At 42.9% G+C, this 16023-nt stretch overlaps 1 protein-coding gene across 2 annotated transcripts; it reads right to left on the minus strand.

Moving 5' to 3' along the window:
• Positions 1–1158: 1158 nt before the first annotated feature.
• LOC131242436 (uncharacterized) lies at positions 1159–13564 on the minus strand. Of its 2 annotated transcripts, XM_058241056.1 has the most exons (2): positions 12156–13563; positions 1159–1539 (listed from the first exon to the last, which is right to left on the minus strand). In XM_058241056.1, exons 1-2 carry the CDS (start codon positions 13478–13480, stop codon positions 1536–1538), a joined length of 1329 nt encoding a protein of 442 aa, XP_058097039.1. In that variant the 5' UTR covers positions 13481–13563; the 3' UTR covers positions 1159–1535. The 2 variants fall into 2 exon arrangements, with proteins under 2 accessions (XP_058097039.1, XP_058097040.1); XM_058241057.1 differs by lacking the exon at positions 1159–1539 and having other exon boundaries at positions 12152–13564.
• Between the last annotated feature and the right edge of the window lie 2459 nt (positions 13565–16023).

Here is a 16023-nt window from a genome sequence, read left to right on the forward strand (position 1 = left end):
GAGTTGTGGTTTTTTTCCCCTTTATTTTTCTTTCTCCCCTTCTGGTCTATCCCCAGTTGAGGGTCATCATATAAACGGTTTGGATCATTGTCCCAGCGCATCCTATTGTAGTATGTAGATATGTGCTCCAGCAATCTCCTGCTAGAATTGCAAATTTGCTACATTGAAGGGGGTAGCAATGGCCCGGCTTGAGTGGGGCTGAGAAACAACCCAAACCCACAACCAATACCCTGTGACTTGACCCGATCCACTTAAAAATTCATCGAACCCAAACCCAACCTGATTCATTGAGCTCAAGCCCCACCTGGACCACTAAAAATTATCAAGCTCAAGCCCCACCTGGACCACTAAAAATTATCAAGCTCAAGCCCCACCTGGACCACTAAAAATTATCAAGCTCAAGCCCAACTCACCCAAACTAGAAGAATCAAACTTGGTTTTAGAATGGAATACAAGGCTAAAGGCATGCCGCGCACTGCGCAATGAGTGGATACATACCAACATGAAAATATCATGCATATGTATTTATATTATCATTTATTAATTCGTTTCTGGTTCTGGGCCAGGGAGAGTCATCTGACCAAGCCCATCAATAAGCTTTATGGGTGTGTCAACCCATCAACTTAAACAGGCAACATTTCCAAACCCAACCCTCGGCCACTACCCATGAGATGGTCTACTATCGTTGTATCAATCAGGATTAATCTGCTCATTTGCAAACCCATTAACTACAAGGATGATACCGATTTATCATGTACCAGGGGCACGGGTGTGACACAACTGCTGAGCATATAAGCTTATTTTAATAGCCCTTCCCAATACATTAGCTTGGATGCATAGAAAGAAGAAGAATAGGTTTCCCTTGCCCAGAACATAAATCAATCTCACACCATTTCACAGTGGGGCCTACCCCATGTAATCATGTCTGGGGCACTCTGAACCACTCATCCAGTGAGCCAAAACGAACAGTCACAGCATTTATTCATAGGATCAGATAATCCAAATGATTCAATCAAGTGACCACCAAAAACAAAAGGGGGAAATAGAGGCAGCAACCACAATAACCATGCAAGAAGCCCATTGATTGAATGGTTATTAGGAATATCCAATCGGTGCGATTTCAGGCCTTGGGCCATCCATCATAAGGCAATGGCAATCATCCATGAAAGGATTCTCAAGACCCAAAAATTGGGATTTAACTGAAGACTGAAGATACACGGACAAAAAGGTACGTGAAAAATGGAGATGTGAGTAAAAGCTACCGGACTTGGTTCCCTTTCACAAAGCTCTCTCACTCTCTACAATAATCAGTGCCACAGAAACCAACCTCAGCTGGATGTCATCTGCCCAGTTACAATACAAACAGCCAAATCTCATTTTCTCCTAAGGGGCTCTCTCCTGGGCTTTCTGGTTATCTATCCTAGAATTACTCCCATGCATACTAATGATGCCTGCAGCATGGCAAAAATCCACATGTATTACATATCATGGCATACATTATACACAAGATGCCATTGCGGAGCTTCTTACTGCTGTTACCTGCATATCAATACAGCATCGATGTTAGACACAGGTGCAGCTACAAAGATACTTGGACCATGGCTTTAAGACTCGGACGTGTCCCATGCAGCTTGTCCAAGTTGACTCGGTCTGACCCAATTCGGTTTGACACCATGAGTCACTGAGCCTTTTAACCATGATCTAGACATGATGATTACATACTATTGAAGTTGCAAACAAAACACACACACACACACCACAGTTTTGAAGTCCACCCAGTGGATAACTTTGAAGCTGTTGAGTGCTTGTGACATCCAATCCTCCTAATAGGTTGGCCCCATCATGAGGCCTGCCTAGTGAAAAAATCAGCCCTATCCACTTGTCAAGTGAGCCACATCATAGAAAACAGTGTATAGCCATTGATAAATGGCAAAATGCAAGTGTTGTCCACTTGATCATTGGATCGGGCTGATTTTGCATGAAGTGTTCCTCGTGGTGGAGCCAATCTATTGAACAGATTGGATGTCCCATGCATCTAGCAAGTTAGAAGTTATCCGCTGCATGGAGGGGCGCATCATGAAGTGTTCCTCATGGTGGAGCCAGTCAACTGTAGAAACTGAAGAAAATAGCATCTTATGATTCTTATGTATCATCGTCACCTTACTAGCCTTCTAGTAATTTGGGGTCGGCTGACTGGCGGAAGTTTTACCATCACCTTTCCACCAGACATCAACCTCTCTCTTTTGTCCAGGCTTTGGAACCAGCCATGGGAGAGGCTCAAACTAACACTAGCATGCCAACACAGTCTTGCCTAGCGCTAACCCCCAGCCTATCTATTACATGCACACTTCAAAAGTGCACAGGCAGTTGCTGGACATACTACTGAGCACATGCCTTCACACACATGGACAGCAGGGAGCCCACTGATAAATGTTAACCAAACATCATTTAATGCATGCCAACAGCGCCAATCAGCACCTTAGCCCAACTGTTGCCTAGCGAATTCATGAACAGCTGTCTTAGGTATTCAATGTATACAAGCCTGTAGAACCCACATGGAGCATGCAGTGCCAGAGAGGCTCACTGATTGCGCCTTGGATAAAGAAGCTTCGGCAAAACAAGATTGGTATAGCTGACACCCAAATAGTTGGGCCTTAGATAGCATCCAAATACGGTACATGAATATCTTACATTATGGAGTAACATGCAGTGTATAACACATGATGTTAAATATATATAGTTGGTTGATACATGATCCACAGGACATGGTATGTATGGCTTCTAATGTGGGGGTCTTCTTATTCATTATCTTAATGCATATTTATATTTTCTGCTGCTTCTAGTACAAGTTGAAGTTGTTGGTCCAAAAACAAAAAACATGGCATGAATTCAATGTTGATAAAATATTATCACATGATAGCGAAAATACTTAAAATCTTTTTGCCACGAAGTTGCATGCTGGATGTGTCTATCCAAGTCAATGTTGAACTGACATGATACCCAAGAATCACTACAGTGAGAATTCCTAATGAACTAATGTGATTCCCCCTACATGGAAACACATCAAAGCAACCTTCAAAGAAACTTCAATGCTAAGACAGGTTCGATGTTCTATTTCTTTGCACAACCTGGGCATGGAGCTTCTCACAAGAATTTAGGGACACAGGATACAATCTAGAGATCTGGGATTACTATTTTTGTTTCCTACGAATGAGATTTTTGACCTACTTCTACTCATAGTTCAAAAACCCGAAAACTTGACTCAATGTCCAGCTGCGTCAGGTTGACTCAAAAGTTTCGAACCAACTTGATTCGATATTTAATAACTGTAAATTGAAAATATTAGGAATGTAAATAGATATTAGAAATACCTTTATTAAGTGTTGTGCCTGCGTTGATGAGGTTGGGGGTTCGAATCCCACTCCCCATTTTCTTTATTTTTAATTAAATCTCCACTCAAAAAGTGAGTAACTCGGTTTGCGTCACACTGAGTCATGTCGATTCAACCAAGCCATCAAGTCGACTAGATTAGTCTCTCCGAGTCCGGGCCGAATCAGGCCCAGTAATGCAGGGGCATTTTCACACTGGGCTCAAGTGGGGTCGCATGTTGGATGCAAGGGCACACTCGGGGTAAGTGACCCATGCGATTTGGAGCCCATGGGGGAGGTCTCGGGTTCGAGACTCCTCACCAGGGGTGATTAATGCGCATTTCACACCGGGCTCGAGTGGGGTAGCCTATGGGATGCGGGGACACACTCGAGGTGGGCGGCCCATGTGATTTAAGGCCCACGAGGGGGTTCGGCCGAGGTCCTAACCCAGGATATGTGGGGCCTGGGCTATGGGATAAAGGGATAATTCGCTATACTCTAACAGTTTGAGCTTTTAGAGCAAGTGGTTAATTGTCCTGCATCACCCGGTACCAAGTTACCAGCAACTCAGCTCGAAATCTTACGGAGTCAAATTGACTCTGTCAAGTTTCGAGTTGAGTCAGAGAGTTTTGGAACTATTCTACTTTGTTATCAAGGAAAATAAAAAAGCGCACGCAAAAACAAAAACAACAAGAAAACCATAATACTAGAGATCCCAACAATTTTGGAAGGTTTGCACATCATCCTCATGGAAATGTTGCTCCGAGGGGACAAACCATTTAGCACAAGAAATGGAAGATGGAGCTACAAGCACAAGAAAGTCATCATCTAGTGATGAAGCAAATTAATGATTTTTTGTAAGAAGTTGGAACAAAGTTAGCTCACAAGATGGATTAGAAATTGGAATTTGTGTACTATACACTTAAGAAGTACCACATTTGTCTTGCAGTATCTGAGCTTCTACCCTTGGAGGAAAAAAGATAAAGAAAAAAACTGTCACGCCCAGATCGATGTCAAGGAGCATCTGAGCCTCCACTGTTGGAGACAAACCGTTGGCCCGAATTGGAAGATTTAACCACCACTTGGAGAATGATATTACATCTGCGAGTCACCCATTGGGTTTATTAACACAGATCCAGACTCCATGTCATCTCATTCTCGCTCCATAATCACAATATGGGGGATCAGATCTTCTGGGATCAGATCTTCTACCAAGCGGGATCTTATCTGCATTAACAACAACTTCTAGAGAATAACCGAAATGTTTTGCACCCAAAAGATTAGTCCAAGGGAACTTTGTTCCAAATCCAAAGAGCCTAGAGGAACGCACACCCTACCAATACAAGTACATGAAATGTTTAAAACCTGTATCACTCCTTTTGAAAACATAGAACAACTCCAGCTTGGACCCCAAACTTCTCACCTGCTTAATTACATTAGACGAGTCTGCCTCCACAACAACCTGCCCATTAAACGCGCAACTGAAAATGTCCAGCATGTCTCTAGGAGATACCTCAGTCACGTGTGTTATGCCCAGAGAAATGGGAAGTGAAAAAGCCATGTGAATACTATTCCTTTTCAACCCTGACCCGCACACACAACCCGAATGCTCACACACACACAGGACACACCAACACCAACTGGAGGGGGAGAACTGATGCCGGAAGGGTAATTGAAGCTAACATTTCACTTTTGGGTCTCAAACTTCTAAATCTATAATAGTTTCAAATTTCTAGGTGTAGGAACTGGTTTAGAGATTATAGGTGGATAATGAATAGGCATAACTTCAAGCACATAACTTCAAGCACAAGTTAGGTTTGCAGACTATAGATGTCAGTTTAAACGATTGAATGGGTTTGGTTGAGAACTAGAAACTAGGGTTTATAAAACTAAGGCCTTGTTTGGATTTATGGAAAGCGTGGTAAAGGAAACATTGTTTCTTGAGAAACCTTATTTCCAAGAAATTGTGGGAAAGGAAACTTTGTTTTTCCATGTTTGTTTTTAAATAAGATTTTCCTAGAAAAATGAATCTGTTTTCGAATGTATTGTTAGGTAAAATAAAAAGTTCTCTTGAGAAAATTTTCCTGGTAGTTATTGGCATGTGCCAGATTAACATGTGACACATGGGACACTTGAAGATGGAAAACGGCACATGTGGGTGATTAAGCTTAATGGTGTCAGTGTCACACATGACACATGAGGATGCTTGAAGTTGTATGGTGGCACATGTGACAAAGGTGACACATTAGCACATTTGACACAAGTGGGCCACTTGAAGGTAGATGGAGGCACTTGCAAATAGGCACATTGGAACATGTGGCATGTTCTCAGATGTGGCACATATAGAGCGATTGAAGATAGACAATGGTACATGTAGCACAGTGGCACATGTGGGTGCTTTGCACATGTGTGGCACAAGTGGAAAATGGATGGTGTCACACGTACAACACACAGAAGATGGACAATGGAAAGTTGGCACTGCAGCACATGTGTGGCACTTTGTACATGTGGGGCCCAAGTAAAGATGGATGGTGGCACACGTGCTACACAACAGAAAATGGACAGTGGAAAGTTGGCACATGTGGCATCAGCACATTTGAGGTATTTTCTACATTCGGGGCCCAACTAAAGATGGATGGTGGCACATATGGCATAGTGGCACGTGTGTGGCAAAATAGAAGATGGATGGTGGAAATTTCACGTGTGGCACATGTGAAGCGGTTGAGATACGCCGAGCATGTGTGTTTAGCTCTTGAGAAATTCATTTTCTTTCAATTGTGGGTAAATGCCTTTCTTAGGGGGGGGAAGTGGAAAAATAAATTTGTTGACTTTCCAACAAAAAGAGGAAATGAGAAATGGATTTCCCACTAATGCCTACAAAAAAAGAAAGTCTTCACAAACACTAAAAAATTAGTTTCATGGTAAATGCCATGAATCCAAAAAGGCCCTAAGGGAATTTGAATAGTGGTTAGATGAGGTTGGATGCATGTGAATCAAAAGGAAAATAAAGATAAAGAAATGAGGGAAGGGGTAAGCAAGGTTAATACATACAACCTACGTGAAGGGTAAGGAGATGCACCTCACCTAGATCTGAAGAAGACATCACACCTTCTTTCAAGTCTAGAAGAAACACCAAAACAGAGGAAAATAACTGATGTTTGCTTTTTTTTAAATTATTCCTGAAACTCGAATACATGGCGGGTGCATAAAGACATGAATAGTTTGCAATCCAAGTTGTAGAAAACTTCTAAGACAAGTCTATAACAACTGTCTAATGGAAACTTTCCTTTTGTAAACTACTGACTAATTACTACCAACTTTAACCAATCAAACACCAACACTGACTGGACCGTTTAACTAGCCTTGATTGGACCTTAACAGTACTACTTGACTAGTCAACGGTGTCAAAAGGGTAGAACTTACATTGAAAACTGTAACTGGAGTGTCAGCAGTCAGTCTTCTGAATATAGGTTCTTCCTATTCTTCTTCTTTTTACATGTATACACTTTCCATGAAGTGTTTGGATTTGCATCAGGAACCATCTAGCCATTGGTTTTTCACAAACTGGAGCACCCCACATGCAATTCAACCCGTCCCTGCATAAATATGAAGTAAAGATAGCCCAAAAGACCAAGAAGATTAAGGCACAGACGATGATGCTTTCCCTTATTCTCTCTTGCAACCTTAGCACTGGCATAGTGGCATGTAACATAGTTAAATATGTCGTTATTTCTTTAGTTCTATATTTCCTGAAACTAAGTGCCATATGACCTTTCTTCCTCTTTTCTTGAAAGGTCCTCCAAAACTGCTGAAAACCTCCCCAAACTTCTCTCTAACAAGATATGCAATGCCAATAAGGTTGAAAACACCAGTCCAAAACACTCTAGAGCTTAGCCACCAGACAGTGAAGGAATAGGTGATGAACCGTTTCCTCTTTCTCCTCACACAACTATTTGGCAAACTAGAACCACTACTTTTTAGATGATCTTTTATCTTTTCTCACTGTCCAGACGAAAAATAAAAACTGTGTGAGGGGGACCAACTGACTTCCAAACCACTGCAAGAAACATGGATGACCCATTCTTGACCAAGCTTTTGAAGCTAAGTAGCTCTCTTGAACAATCAGCGACTTGCACAATCAGAATCCTTCCACTGGTAACGTCCTCATGAAAGCACAGCCCTCGCCAAGTCCCAAACCCCTCATCAACCACACATCTCCTTCACTACCCACCTATTTTCTAGCAACAACCCCTATTGGGTTAACTGAGCACAAGAACTCCCATTAGACTACTGCAATTCCTCTCCCTTAAAAACAGATCAAAGACAACTTCTGAAGAGCCTTCAATTTCAGGCTAAGTTTGAGTCTCTTCTTTTAATGATAAAGGCATCCATGGAGCCTGCCGCCTTACATGGATTCTCAGGATTTTTACAACATACAACAGGAAGCCTCTCGCTTTCAGGATTTACACTCTTTTCTTCATGATAAAAATACTTTTCCTTGTTCCAACCTCTTAGATCATGAAATCTAGTGACTAGTAGTAACAATGTTGACCAATCATGGCCAATATAAGAATCCATTCAACAGTGTCCTCCTCTTAGATGGGAGTCCTACACTCCCCCTATTGCTCAATGTTAGGGCTGTAAACGGGTCAGCTATGGTAATATCCATATCCGTCCCGCTTAGAAGTCTGTGTAATCGGGTAAAAAATTTTAATCACGTAAAAAATCTCATATCCGAATCTGACTTTCTCGGGTCAGATACAGGTAATCAGGTAAACTGTAAACAGATATCCATTGCCGGCCCTATATACAACCTTTCAGCCTGAGCATTGTATAATTCCATTGTCTGATTTACACTGGTGGAATTTGGACCCTAGCTGCCCATTTGGTGGCCACTAGTTGGATGATTAGAATACTCCATCAATGTGAATTTAGGACAGCATCCAAAATGGGGCCAGGAACATTGGCATGCACGTTTGCCACATAGGTTGTTCCACTCTGGAGGACTTCAATGTCCTGATGCACCATGCCTAATGCACTCATTTTATACAAGTGTGGCACAGGATTTCAAGACCCATGGTATGGTGATCTAGACTGTTGATATGATGGGCATCACTGTAGATGTAGCAAGTACCAAACAATTTCTAGGTTGGCTGATTCTATACATCCGATCTATCACCAATCTATTGCTATTACTATTTAAAATTTTAGTTAAACACATTATTAGTTCGGTAAACTAAGAAAATATCCTTGGGTTGTCAGGTAAGTGGATACAGTCTACAGATATGGTAATATGTGTATCCAAATCAATGTTTTAAATAGCACGTAGCGTATAGCGTAGCGTTTGGCGCTATATGGCATGTAGTGTAAACTACACAATACTTAATATTTTTAAATAAAATACTAGAAAAATATGATACAATTTACAAAATGCATAATTCCTATGAGTTTTTTTACTGCGAATCCGGATCCTCAACCATATATTTCCATGCAAAATCTTTGTCTCTTTGCTTTCAAACATCTCTACATGTGACCTCTTTTTTTAATTTATTGAAACATCACAACTTCACAATATGGACCACAATTTGGATGGTCTCGATTGATGTAAATGCTCTATCCACGATATGGACCACAATTTGGATGGTCCAAATTGACCTAATGTAGTGCCACTGTGATGGGGATGAATCATAACCATTTTAAAATAGGTGTTGAACTAAAAAAGAAGAAGAGAGATTTCAGGTAGCATACGCTTAGCTTATGCTACATGCCCCATAGCTTATGCTACCAGGGACACTACCTGCATACGCTATGAGTGCTACCGAAAACACTGATCCAAACTGCTCAGAAGTCTAGTAATGGGGTAAATTTGAATTAGGTAAAAAAATCACAACTCCAAATCCAATTTTTTCGGGTCGGATACGTCAGGTAATCTGGTAAATGGATATCCATTGCCAACCCTACTCAATGTCTTACCCTCTTTTTTTTTTCCTTTCCTTCATCTTCTCAATATCTTAGCCTCTTCCGTTGAGAATTAAAAGAAAAACATAAACACAAAGGTAGAGGCTTCAATGTTGTTGAATGGTGGTCTGTGGTGACTCAATCCCCATGGATGTCTCATGCTAAATTGTAATCATTTGGTGATTATATATATATATATATATATATATATATATATATATTGAACACAGGGTGTCCCCGCCCCTTTTGAGGCGAGACTATTCCCTGTAGATACACACAATCACCCACAACCACGTGTGTCGGGTAATGCCGCCGAGGAGGGGAGTTGAACCCACACCCGTAGGGAGCAAACCCACGGTGATGGCCGCTTGCGCAAACCTCGTTGGGTCATTTGGTGATAATATTTAGCACAAGGCATCTATGCCAAGCCACTAGCTGACAAAGCTATCATTTTAGGATGACTGCTAGCCCCACATGCACCTTCCCTTATACATGGTACACTTTTAGAGTTAGTTGGAAATTTGGGCTGGTCATTCATCAGGTGCCTGACCCTTTATAAAAACAATGGATAGTAATTAGAAAAAAAAAAAAAAAAAGCATCAACATTTAACGAGCTTGGTTGGCCCAACATCGGATTGGCAACTTTGGCACTCACATCCCATGTGGGGAGTGCTGTGGGTGAGGCAGCTAGGGGTAGTAAACCAGTGTACTCAAAGATGCTAGGCACAACTGTCCCGGAAATGCCTAGGTACATACCTACAGCTTCTTTTTTTCTTTTTTCTTTTTTTGAACAATTAGGCACATACCTAGAGATTCTAGGTGCAATTTAAATATATATATATATATATATATATATATATATATTTTACATGATATATATTATATATAGATGCATAACGATTTAACAGCTTTAGCTCTAAAAGCAATTTTAACAAAATGAAATAGAACTACTTATAATATTATCATGTATTTTAACGGATTGATAGTCAGACACTACCTCCAAAAACTTACATCTACTTAAATATTCTAATGAATACATAAAACTCTAGAATTTATAACTTTCCCTGATTCTCCAAACCTAGAATCCCTAATTTCATAAAATTTTCAACTACACTTCCCAGTTTTCCTTACTCCCAATTCTAAAACCACAATTTCCAATTTCCCAAATCCTAAACCCTAAATTTCCCCAACTCCCACAAATTCCTTAACCCAAAATCACAATTTTTCTAAAATCCACAAACCTAAATCCAAATTCTCAATATCCCCAAACCCATTGACCTAAATTTTCCAATTCCCCTAAAATCCCCAATTCATATTCTATATCTTCAATGGCACAAATGAAAACTTAAATTGATTTTGAGAAGTCTAATGTAGTGCTTACAACACTAACAGAAAAAAGAAATCACCAGATCTCATGGGTACATGCAAAATCCAAGAAATTTGGGAGAAGATGTATTTTTCATAAATCAAAGCTTTGACCTAAAAGATATGGGGAAATGTGCTCAACAAGGTTTATAAGATGTCCTTCCACCCTTAATGGGAGTGAAAATAACCAAAATATTTGTTTGCCATGCATGAATAGTGGGGAGTCAATTGATCATTTACTTATCCATTGCCCTTTTGTCGGGAAGGTGTGGAATCATTTTTTATCCATTTTCCATGTGGACCGAGCGTGCTGGATTTGGTGGAAGAGCTTTTGTGGGTGTGGCACGGTAGCGGGATCGGAAAAGGGGACAAGAAGTCCTGGAGATTGCTTATCATGGCCGTGTTTTGGGTCATATGGAGGACGAGGAATGGGAGTTGCTTTAGGAATGTTCCGGCTAGGGTGGAGGAGACTATTGCTAAAATTAAAGCTTCCTTGGAGGGTTGGGTTCGCTTTGTTTAGGAGTATGAGGCCTTTCCGCTAGTTTGGTTTCGGTCCTTTTTTAAAAAAATTTTATATGGTGGGTGGTTTATTCTTTTCTCACTTCTTAATAAAGTGGCTGTTATTTCTATTAGGTAACAATAAGGATAACTCACGACATTATGCATGTGGCACCAAGGTGCAAATAGGAGTGCACTAGCGGCTATGTGCACACTCCAAGGACAATGCCTTTCCTAGGGCCCAGGCAAGGCATAGATGGCCCAAAGACCAAAATGCCTAGGCATGTGCACAAAATGCCTTTGACTATGCTGTAGTAAAACTTCATCATTTGGTTTGTAAAGGCTCTAATGACGCCCCTTAACAACCGTAAGAAATTTAATGAATAATTCATATGAATGGGTTAGACACTGCATTTCGTGTAGTACACACATTCAAGAGCATCTAGCAATGTGAGCTTGAAGAAGTAACTACTAGAACCTAGATTGATAATCCATTTAGCTAGCTGCACATGTAGCATGGGTTTAACATCAAAGGATGTATAAAGGTACATAGTTGTACAAATTTTAATCATGCATTTTGCCATCTCTGTCTACTATAGATTTCTGTTTCCCATTGCAAGACTCGTTCAAGTACACTAGTAAGCTCCTGGGCTACAAGTCATATTAGGAATCTAGGATTACAGCATGAGGTTCTTTCCAACAAACTCAATACATTCACGTTCATTCCATCAGTCCTATGGCCCCCTTCATGTTTGTCACTCATATTGAAGATCCAACCAAAAGATCTCTGGACCCCCATCAAGCTGTCAAGTCATTTTAATGAAAGAAGACCACAGCAAACTAAAGATCTATACGCACTTTAGTAATTCAATTGTGATTTGATTGAGATTCAATCCAATATAGGTGTTATCATAGAACTGAATTTACAAATGCATCAAGAGCTACTGAGCAGTGAAAAATCATTACCTTGATGAAAGCCGTTGTTGCCTCTCTTGTAGATCATCCGCCATGGCCTGCCTCAACTTCTCCCCAACATAATGTAACGACTTCTCACTCTCCAATACCCGAGCGGGCGGCCCCATCTCCTTCGGGTCTTTAAACAGGGCTGGCTCCGGCTCCCCCGCAATCTGGCATATGTTATGCAGCACACAGCACGCAACAATTGTCTGTGGAGCATGGTTGAGGCCAACGTTCAGGTCCTGCAGGATCCGCCACCGCCCCTTCAGCAGCCCGATGGCTTGCTCAACTGCCGCACGACCACGTGCAAGCGCAGCGTCGAACTGGTTCTGCGCAGGGGCACCGCTGCCACCGCCATCAGGGGGGGAGAAGGGGGTAAGAAGGAAGGACAGCAGCGGGTAGCGGTTGTCGCCGGTAATGTAGGGGCGTACATGGTGACCACGGACGGTGACGACGGAGTCACGGAGGATCTCAGCAGAGGTGAGGCGCTGATAGAGAAGGCTGTCACGGAAGTGGGAGACGTCATCAGCGGCGCCAGGGGCCTTGACGCAGACGTCCCAGAAAATCTTGCGGTGGTCGGCGACGGCCTGGAGGAGGACAGCAGGGAAGCCGTGGCGGGAGAGGTAGGCAGAGGGATCAACATCGCCACGGTCGGGGAGGCGGGAGATACGGACGGGAGAGCCTGAGATGGCGCCACACATGTTAGGGAGGGAGGTTAGGTCACGGAAGGCGTGGATGGTCTGGAGAAGGCGGTGGCCCACCGGGATCTTGATGAAGTCAGGGTAGAGCTTGGTGGAGAGGAGACGGGTGACCATGTTAGTGATCTTGGAGACGAGGAAGGGATCAAGGTTGTGGGACCGGGCGAGGCGGGACGGTGGATGGGCGTGGGCCAGACGGGCGAGGACCATGGCTACAGCGTAATCGGCTGGGATGGAGAGATTGGAGCGGAGGATGTGAGGCTTGAGGTGGTCGACGAGGGAGGAGAAGACGGGATAGGAGAGGCCGTAGGAGGAGCGCCACTGAGCATCGCGGGCGAGTGGGTCCATGGACCAGATCCGGTCCGTTGAGAGGGAACGGAAGGCGGAGATGGTAACGTCATCTTTGGTGGGGGAGGAAGGGGGGGAGGAGGAGGAGGTGGATCGGTGGAGGAGAGCGGAGGAGGCGTAGGAAAGGACGGAAGCGATGGTAAAGAAGAGGAGTGGAGCGGCAGAGGTGGAGGATGAGGAAGAGAGAGGGGATGAGGTGTTCGGCTCCGATAAGAGGGAAGTGGTGGGGTCTAGCTGGTTTTGGAGGTGGATGAGGTTTGATAGCATCAGGAGGAGAGATGAGTCCATCTCTCTCTCTCTCTCTCACAGCCGGCGATGGCAGGAGGAAGAAAAGGGCACGAGCCCTCCACGCGAGATGAGCGTGTGAGTCTTGAAGTACTCCAGAGTCCCATCCACCACCCACAGCCGGGAGCTGGGCGCCGAGTCGAGTCGGACCGAGTTAGGGCTGACCCGACTCGATCCGGTTATGAAATAGGCCTGACCCGAACTCGACCTGACTCCGTGCCGAGTCCAGAATGCCTGACCTGATCCGAGTCCGGTCAGGCCTGAACTAATCCAGACCGAGTCTGACCCAGTCACAAGTATTAAGTCGGGTCAAGTCGGCACCGATTCAAGTTAAGTGCATAGGGTATTCACGAGTTGAAATCACCACTCAAAACCTAAATTCACGAATTGCAACATCTCCATCAGCTACACGGCATCTCAGATCAAAAACGTTGGATCTAAGTTTTTTTTAATATACATGTCTGAGTTGATATTCAGATCAAGTCGAGTCAAGTTAGATTTATGGTCGAGTACAATCGAGTTATTGTGTGACTCGAACTCAACTCAATTTTAGTTTGAATTAGACGAATTCAACTCAATTCAGATCGACTCACCTACTCAGTTCGGATCAAGCCGAAACAAGTCGGATGAGAGTAGAGTTTTCAATCCCTCTTGGAGGCGGTTTCCGACATCATCCAGCTAGCTAGTGTGTAATATCCTAAATTTTCTCTATTTTGAATTGTGTTGAGGGTCAAATATTACATATTAGACTCCAGTTATTACCCGATTTTACGAGCATGATACCGTTTAACGTCCTATTTTAACCGTGTTTGTGATGCAGGGTGTATTTAGGAGCCTGGACTGAAAAATGGTAATAAAAGCATGGATTTAACGCTTATAAATCACCAAGATAAGGAATGGGCCCTAGGGGACCGAGATCGAAGAAAGTACATGCTAGAAATAAGAGGAAATCAAGCCACTCACGTTAAACGGGCCTGAAAGTCATCCAGAATGCAAGATCACGGGGTTCTCACCATCCATTTAGTTCGAAACTTCATAGGCCTGAAGACCATAAATTAAATGTACACGTTTAATTTCAGCCATTGGAACTTTGTAGAAGTGGGCCAACGGACACATTAGCTCATGAATCTCTAATTTCGAGCCCACATGATACCTGGATATGTTCCAATTCAAGTCTCAACCACTTAAATTAGATATAAAAACGGACGCATGGATTAGATTTCTTATAAACATCACATAGGGGCCACATGAACGTTGCACGTGCACTACAACAAGTGCACTCGCTGCACACCAAATCATCTGAAACGGTCAGCGACCGCTGACCCGTCTGAATTAGGAAATCCAGAAATTCCGCCTTTCGCATGCAGAGCTTGTGGAAGACTCTCGGTGCACCATTATCACCATACAGTTGGATGGTCCTAACCGTTCATTGGATTCATAGGCCTGAACCAACCGCAACCTAGGAGATCTGGGCCCGAGACTCATCAAAAACGATTCTTTTACTCATTGGAAGGCGGAACCATCACTGCACGATCGATCAAGTAGGCCACGTTAAAAACACTCCAAAACCGACCATCTCAGAACGGTTTTTGGAGCAGAACCTAATGGACGGTGTAGATTTCTCGTTCACTGCTGATCAAGTGCCCCACCAACAACACAGTGCCAGCCAGCCGCACGCTCTGTTATAGTGAAACCAAGACCCGTTTGATCCGGGCCATTTAGCGATCATGGCCAGGATCGGTTCAATGATCCTGGCTGTTCAAAATCATCCAAAGGTGGGACCGACCAGAGCCATGAAGGCTGAATGACTCTGATCTGCCGTTTGGGTTCTTCCACAACGCAAAAACGTGGGTTGAGTGTGGGCACAAGCTGTTTGCTGCGTACACTCTCCACCGCCCTTCTCTATACTGCTTTCTCTCAAACTACCGACTCTCCACGCACTGACTCCAGTTCTACATCAGCTACCGACTGGATTTTCTATAAAGGAGGGAGAGAAACGTGGAGAGAGGCATTCAATTTCTAGCCCTGGACGTCAACGAGAGGGAGAGAGAGAGAGAGAGAGAGAGAGAGAGAGAGAGAGAGAGAGTTGAGAGAGTTTTGTTTGAGTTTTTTTATTTATTTAATTACTGTTTTTTTTTATGATTATTTTTGAGAGATCTAGTCCCATCATGTTGGGCTAAACCTCTTAGCTAGGGCTAAGAGGTGAAGCTTGTGGCGTGATGGGAGAACTCGACAGTTAAATTCATATGATGATATGATGTTTGATTCTAGTTTGATTAAGGAATGCCTTTAGTTTTTAATGGTTTGTTGTGACTTCCATTACAATAGATCTACGATAGCATTGAGTATTTCCTTTTCCGTTTTATGATTATGAAGTCAAGAAGCCCTGTTATTTACCATCGCCCCTTGAACATGGTTGGATGACAGAACTCTTCCTAACATTCATACATCACTCAAATTGGCTGTGGATTGGTTTAATTCTGTTGTTTACTTTGTCTCATGAGCATAGTTTAGTGATGGAATCCATTCTAATTTACATCCGTCTT

Source organism: Magnolia sinica, chromosome 4 (assembly GCF_029962835.1).
Source record: "Magnolia sinica isolate HGM2019 chromosome 4, MsV1, whole genome shotgun sequence".
Classification (NCBI taxonomy): Eukaryota; Viridiplantae; Streptophyta; class Magnoliopsida; order Magnoliales; family Magnoliaceae; genus Magnolia; species Magnolia sinica.